Source organism: Ammospiza nelsoni, chromosome 1 (assembly GCF_027579445.1).
Source record: "Ammospiza nelsoni isolate bAmmNel1 chromosome 1, bAmmNel1.pri, whole genome shotgun sequence".
Classification (NCBI taxonomy): domain Eukaryota; kingdom Metazoa; phylum Chordata; class Aves; order Passeriformes; family Passerellidae; genus Ammospiza; species Ammospiza nelsoni.
Window position 1 is genome coordinate 115,425,057 of NC_080633.1, and position 7,348 is coordinate 115,432,404.

A 7,348-nucleotide genomic window follows, 5' to 3' on the forward strand; every position below is an offset into this window, starting at 1 on the left:
GCTGTACCTAGATCTGCCCAAGTGCTGTCAGTCCAAGGGCTGCTCTGTTAATCAGACTACTTTCATACAAGTAACTTCTGTCAGTGGGTGCAAAGTGTCTCTCCATGTGCTATTTGTTTGCCAATTATTCCTGTAAAGAACAACCCATATAGTACAAGTAATTTCAAAACTACAGCCAGAAGTATTTATCAGGCAGCTTATATTTGTGGCATATTACCAGAAACAGACTTTAAGGAAGACACAGGTCTTTTGTGATGGGGGCTATTTTCCCCTCTGCTCACACATTTGTTTCTCAAGGAAGTAGGCTTGACACAATTTGTTCCCAACTCACTCACCTCCCTTCAACCAAAGCTCTCAAGCCTAACAACTGGGGGGGTCAGAATCCTTGCAAGGCATTAAATTTAAGGAAATTGAAAGCCTCTCCTATCTTGAGTACAAAAGCTCAAGCTTTGGTCAGTTTTAAGTCTTAGCAAACATAAACAGGACTTCAACCTGCTTGCAGAGAACCACCACTGCTTGTTTTAATTAGAATTCAAGTTCTCTCTTATGCTTGAAGCAGAAGCAGCAACCTGATCCTTCATGGATTAAACAAAACTGATTTCTGTGACTCTGAGCTTTGTTTTGTTGGTTTAAGGATTCATCGAAGTTCCTTTGAGAGACTTAAAAGCAGCAATAAAAATGGCTGTTTTGTTGCTTTACATATGAAGCTTACTCTTAGCAATAACATCTATGGCAATCTGAACCTGAAAAGACCATTAGGGAGTTCCATAGTTCCGTTTTGTGACTCTACATGCACATCAAAAGAATAAACTTGTTAATTCAATGTGTTCACCACAAATTAGGAAGTTTTGTAACTAGCACCGCCCCACGAGGATCCTTTGATTGTGACACACATGGGAAGAAAATAAATTCAAATAAACTAAGCGTTGGTTCAGTCTTACACAGCAAGAACCAAGAACTGAAAACTTGGTAATTTTACCTAAATATAAATTTTAATGTAGGTTCTGTGTATAATGTCTGTGTATAAACTAGTGTTTCAGCCAAAATCAAACCCTAAATTATTGAAAATATATTTTTCATAAAGTGCTGCACAACCATATAGCTGCCAGACCCCAATAAAACAAGGACACCCAGGTTAAATTTTCCTGGTATTTACAGCTGGCATATTCTTCCTCAAATATACAGTCCTCTCACACAGCATTCCGATTGTGGTTTCTGCTGTCCTCCTTGACAAAAACCATCACAGAACTATCTCTGGGCACACACATAAGAAAAGAAACAAGCGATGAAAATTTGTAAATCAACTTTATTCAAGGATGACCATGGTTTAGGCATCGGCAATAGTAACTTCAACTTCTACGCCTGGCTCGATGCTGATGGAGGTGATCTGCTTCACGATCTCCGAAGGGCTGTGCAGGTCGATGAGCCGCTTGTGGATACGCATCTGGAAGCGATCCCAGGTCTTGGAGCCCTCACCACAAGGCGTCTTCCTGGTAGTGATCCGCAGGGTCTGAAAAGTCAAATAGGGGCATCGAGCTGATGCACTGAGAGGAGCAACCTACCATCACATGGAAAGATGATCACCTACAAATGCTATATAGTATCTATGCCATTAAGAAGTTACCTATTAAGTTATAATAGGTCTACTGGTGTTAACACTTCTTCCCTACATATATAATTTCATTTAAAAAGTGAGCTTGTTAAAATAAATTGAACAGGAAAGCCCTTCCAGATTCAACATGTTTTGCACTAAACAGTTACCCTAGTGTCATAGCAATGTGTGAAATCATCTTTTTACACTGAGTCAACCTCAGTTTAGTAGCATTGCTTTTTACCTCACCTTTTGCTCTTTAAAAAAACATGTTTTTAAGCACACAGTTGCAGGAAGAAAATTAACTTTTAAGACAGGGAAACAATGTCAAGTACCTTGGTGGGCATGCGAACAGGTCCCTTCACCTTCAGGTTTTTTTCCTTAGCACCTCTGATCAGGTCAGCACAGACTGAAAAAAGACACGCAATAGCTCAGGTTTGCAACTATTTAACTTGCTTGATTTTTTGAGCAAGTATTTCAAACAAGATGTTGGCTCAGAATAGCGTATGAGTGATCACTGCCATTCATTTTAAGCTTTCTCCTCATAGCCAACCACGTACAACTGGAAGTGTTGTGACACGATGAGCAAAGTCATGGTGCAACAATAATCAGAAGCCATTACTAGATGTTTAAACCATATTTAAGCTGCTATCAGCCTGAAGATCCTGCAAATAGCAACTTTTTTTACATTTTTATTACATGATTAAACACTGGCAAAGCTAATTCCTAAACAAGATTAAATATTTTTAAAGAATGTCACACTAAACTCTTCATAACACAAATGACAAAATATGGAGAAACCAGTGCCTTTCAGTTCTTATACATTCAAAGTGTGATAACTACTTCAAAATTCTCCATAAGAACTAAAGGGAAGAAGAAGCTGCACTCTTACATGAGTCATGACGTAAGTTTTGCACATAATGAAAACCCCCCAAACACTAACTTTCATTAAAAATGAAATCAGAATTTACTTTCTGGTGTATGAAGCACTTTGGGCTGGCTTTGCAAGCTGAGACACGTACAAAAAGGCAAACAGTAACAGCTTTAATTACAACTGGTTTAAATACACTGTATTTTGCAATGCCTTACATGGCACCTATTATTCATTACATGACAAGCTCTCCAGGTAAGCAGAGAAGCACACTCACCCTTCTCCAGTGATTTTACATTGCGACTTGTCAAAGTGATTCTAATGCGATGAATCGCCACCTCTTGTTCCACAGGTGCTTTGCCAGTATCCTTAAACGCCTAAAATATTGAAGTTACAAGTATCAGACACTGCAGTGAACACCAACTAACACTGTCCACTGCCTCTTAAAAACAGATCTCCAAAGTGTAAAGAACAATTTAGCTATGGGACTAGAAGAGCTATCTGAAGGGCATGGCGGCATGGTGGAAATAATGGGAAGAGAATGAAAGGGCAAAGTCCTAACTCTATGGAAAAGCAATTTTTTAGTGTCTGACTACATCTCAGGGTGGGAAGCTGCAAGCACACCCTTCCCTGGTTTGCCTATATACAGCTGGCACCAACATTCGTTTTCCTCAAAAAAAAAAAGTCAGTCTTTGTGTGTCTTACAACTTAACCTCAGCACAAATGAAACAGCAAAGACTTGATCAATAAACCTGCAACAACTCACACCACAAGAACAAAAAGGGGCACCTGCGCAGAAAGACTAATTCGGCCACTCGGGAAACTGATTTGAGGAGCTTAAGCAATTAAACACTTGCAAATAATGAGACATTAATGTCAGTTAAATGAGCTGATGAAATAGGAATAAAAACATGGACAAAGGTCTTAAGAGAAATGAAATATATATTTACATATGCTTCTATAAAAATGTAAACAGGGGGGTTGCCCAGAGGATGGAGCCAGGCTCTTCTCGGTGGTGCCAACCAGTAAGACAGGAGACAACGGGCAGAAACTGATGCACAGAAGTTCCACCTGAACACGAAGAACATTTTTACTGTGCATGTGACTTAGCATGGGAACAGACTGCCCAGAGAGGCTGTGTATGGCCTATCCCTCTCTGGACATATTAAGAGCCGTCCGGGCTCAATCCTGGGCCATGTGCTCTAGGAGGACCCACTGCGCTCCCTTCCAACGCGACCTACTCTGTGCTTCTGTGAAACGCGGCATGTCACACCGGCCATGAGGCGCGAACTGCCGCATTCAGTGACCGCGTTCGCTAACAAGGGCGGCCTGTGAGGGCAGACACGAGGCCGGATCAGCGCCGCTCACGCCGGGCTGGGGCCGCCTCCCCTCCGCCTGCGCTGCCCCGCGGGGCCGCCCCCAAAAGGAACGGCACTGCCGGACCCCAGGCCGCCCCCGAAAGGAACGGCACTGCCGGGCCCGCAGGCCGCCCTCCCTGCCCGCCGGCTCGGGGTGAGCTCCGGAGCTGCCCCGGCAGCCGAGGGCCCCCGCGCACGGCCGGGAAGCGCAGCGCTCTCCCGGGGCCGAGGGCCTGCACCGCCCGGGCCCGCACGGTGCCCACGCGGCGGGGCCGGCCCGGCGGCCCCGCTCCCTCCCCCGTCCCCGGCACTTCCCCCGCCTCACCATGGCGGCAGCGGAGCCTTCCTGACCGACTTATTCCCGGGCTCGAGCGGCGCGGGGCCCAGCGAACAGCGGTGAGCCAGGAGGCGGCGGCGCGGAGAGGCGGGCGCGGCGGCGGCGGGCGCTTATATAGCGGAGCGGCGCCGCCTCCATCCGGGCGCCGCGGGACCTTTCACCCGCCCGCCGGGCGCGGAAGCCGCGGAGGCTCCGCTTCCTGCGGGGATGGATGGGCGGATGGCGGCCCTGCAGTCCCGGGCATGGCGAGCGGAGCGGGACCCGGGGCCGGCACCTCCTGTGCCCCCTCCTCGGGCTTGGCCCGGGCTGGCCTGCGGGGCACAGCGCCCTTCCCGCTCGGGTCCCGCGGGCATCTCGGGCTCCCGCCTGCCTTTCCCGGGAAATTCCGGCGTTCTGCTGGGGGAGGGCCGGGATTTGGCGCACAGGCGAGGCTTCATCGCTTCCAGGGACAGCGAGCCCGTTCCAGTCTGAGCCTTTGGGTCTTTTTATCTTCTTTCATTACTGAAAGCGACAGGAAGAGACGACATGGTCTTAAGCTGTGCCAGGGGAGGTTTATGTTGGAATTTAGTAGGGATTTATTTATTCACAGAAAGGGTGACTAGACATTGGAATGGGCTGCCCGGGGAGATGGTGGGCGCTGTTCCTGGGAGGGTTTAAGGAACGGCTGGATGTGCCATGGTCTAGCTGGATGTGGAGGGGTTCGGGCACAGGTTGGACTCTGGCCCCAGAGGTCTGGTCCAGCCCCGTGTGAATCTGTCAAGTGGAGCTGCGAGATCAGAATTGAATGGTTTAAGTAAAAGCGCTCGTAACATTCATGCTTAAATTTAAAAACTGAAATGAATTTTATTTATGGAAGTTCCATTATCTGTTCAGTTTGGGCATTGGAGCGTTATTTCTTACTGAGCATTGTCTTTGATTTGGCCTGGACAGTGGTAATTGTTAGTCCCAAACCAAGAGCTGAAAATATGTCTGTTTCAGGTTACCTCACTGGAAAACCTGAGAAATATGTATTGAAATGATGGCCTATAGTAGGGTCACTATGACTATCTTTTAAAATTAATAATTAAATTCTAATTTGGAGTTCTGGTCAGGAATTATAGACGTGTATCATGTTAGCATAACTACTGCACCTCTGGAAGCTTAGTTATTACTATGGTTATTCAAGAAAGTTATTACTATGGTTATTCATACATATGGTTATTCAAAAAAGTTTGCTTGGTGTTTTAAGATGAGCTTACTTTCAGCTCTCACACTCTGCTTTAATGTATATTTTTTTCCCCTGCCAGTTGCTTTAGATGTCTTCATTTGGTCCTTAAACCTCATGTGATGCAGTTAACTTTTATATGCTAGCTGTTCCATTGTTTAGGCTTGTTTGCCTAAACTTGGATTATTTGAAATCTCTAATTTACTAATATATTCTTTGAAAGTACTAGAGGCTGTATTCTGATAAAGCAGCTCCAAAAAATGTGGATAAAGAAGTTGTCATCCTGTCGCTGTTTCCTGAAACGCAGCAATGTCTTTCGCCAATGGAGATCAGTACGTGAAAAATATGTTTTGGTGATACTCATGTTTCTCTGGTCTCTTGCTCCCTGCAATGAAAACATCATTTTGTTCTGGTGGTTTGTTTTGGAACCTTTTCACAATTACATATATACTATTTTTGAACTCATACCCATGTTTATTCTGTTACCAGCTATTCCAGCTACTTCCTGAGGAAGTTTTCCATCTATAAGTGTTTTAAATTCATCACTCTTAAATACATGACCTCACACTGATCATGCTGAAGCACTTAGTTTTCCAGTAATCCAGATGGTTCCAAATCAGCAGCCTTGCTGCATGGTTTACTTAGAGCTTTTATGAATGTTCTTAGTAAACTTTATTTCCAGATAAAATACCGAGTACTTTGCTGCCAAGAGCTAATTCCTGTGGGATTCAATTAAAAAGATGTCTGACTGAGACAAACCTGTAGCCTTGGTTTTAATTTGCTTGCTGTGAACTGTAGGTGCACAACTGTGCCAGTTTCTCTGTGTCCTACTGAAAAAGTCAATGTGCAAGTGTGTTATATCAACACTGTTCCTATTGTCCACCAAACAAATGCTGTAATTGCATGAGAAAAAAAAAAAGTAATTCTGAAAATATACATTTTCCATACATTTGAGCTGTGTAATTTAAGTACAATTTGCTCATTTATTTCTTATTCCTGTATGAAGAAGTTGGTTTGGGTTTGGTGTTTTTTCCCTGGGATTAAGGCGAGGTTGACCCTAAGTGCCTGAATTTGTTCCTTTCTTACTTATTTTCCTAGTATTGGCATTACCTCAGCTTTCTTTGAGATTTTTCCTTTTTTTTCTGAGCTTCCCCAGATTTCTCAGAGCTTATGGAAAATCCACATTAACAGCACAAAAGTCTCCTTTGCCAGCTCTTAAAATTCTTGGATGCAGGCTATCTGGAGCTGCTGATTTAAAAACCGCCTCGCTTCTGTTCCTATGTTTAAGGCTTACCATGGCTATTGTTGGAATTTTCTGATATATGTTGGTTTTTTCCACAAATGTGCAACAGGAATTTATCTAAACTTTCTGTTTTCTCTGAAACACACTATATATTAAAAAATGCTCCTTCTTGCCATTCTTGTGAGTAAAAAGCCGTTCTAAATACAACTTTTTGTTTATCTTGTATTTTTTCATTCTGAGCTTCTAGTTCATATTTTGTATTCTGCCTGGTTTTCCTTTGATTACGTACTGCTTTTTGTGTAGATTTTTCTCCCCAGACAATGCTGACTGTAGTTAAGAGATTGTGGTTCTGTGGCTTAAATTAATACCCAACAGCCTGTGCTTTTTAGGTGAAGCTTCCAGGAACATTTCCCTCATGTCAAGTAATTAAGAGGATAAAGGATTAGGAAGCAAGACATGCTCTTGACATGATTTAGTAGTCTGTAACAAAAAGAAATCGATACCTAATTTAATGACCTACCATGCAGAGTATCAGTCCGTGTGCATTCATGATACTTTCTGACTTGGTTTGGGGTTTACAGATCACAGGGGATTTTTTTTTCTCTCTGTCTTTGACTAGTTTGTCCTTCAGAAGAGTAAATCCTTGGATGAGTCTGTGTATGTGACAGAAGGAACATGTGCAGTAGTCATTCAGGTCTTTTGTAGTAACTTAGTGAAATGCAGATTTTTGTTGTCTTCTGGTGA

The 7,348-nt window shown here is 43.7% G+C and overlaps 1 protein-coding gene and 1 non-coding gene across 2 annotated transcripts; both read right to left on the reverse strand.

The window, feature by feature from the left end:
* Positions 1 to 1,286: 1,286 nt before the first annotated feature.
* On the reverse strand, positions 1,287 to 4,318 carry RPS20 (ribosomal protein S20). Its single transcript, XM_059477258.1, has 4 exons — positions 4,146 to 4,318; positions 2,740 to 2,839; positions 1,927 to 2,000; positions 1,287 to 1,510 (listed from the first exon to the last, which is right to left on the reverse strand). Exons 1-4 carry the CDS (start codon positions 4,146 to 4,148, stop codon positions 1,328 to 1,330), a joined length of 360 nt encoding a protein of 119 aa, XP_059333241.1. The 5' UTR covers positions 4,149 to 4,318; the 3' UTR covers positions 1,287 to 1,327.
* On the reverse strand, positions 2,079 to 2,142 carry LOC132085469 (small nucleolar RNA U54). The gene has a single exon (XR_009420224.1). It is a non-coding gene; the product is annotated as a small nucleolar RNA U54 (small nucleolar RNA).
* Positions 4,319 to 7,348: the final 3,030 nt, after the last annotated feature.

Excerpts from the sequence above, each read along its gene's own strand:
- RPS20 (XM_059477258.1), bottom strand. Across the intron at positions 2,001-2,739 it reads TGTAAAATCACTGGAGAAGG|TCTGTGCTGACCTGATCAGA; the intron begins GTGAGTGTGCTT and ends GTCTTTTTTCAG. Across the intron at positions 1,511-1,926 it reads CTGTTCGCATGCCCACCAAG|ACCCTGCGGATCACTACCAG; the intron begins GTACTTGACATT and ends TTGACTTTTCAG.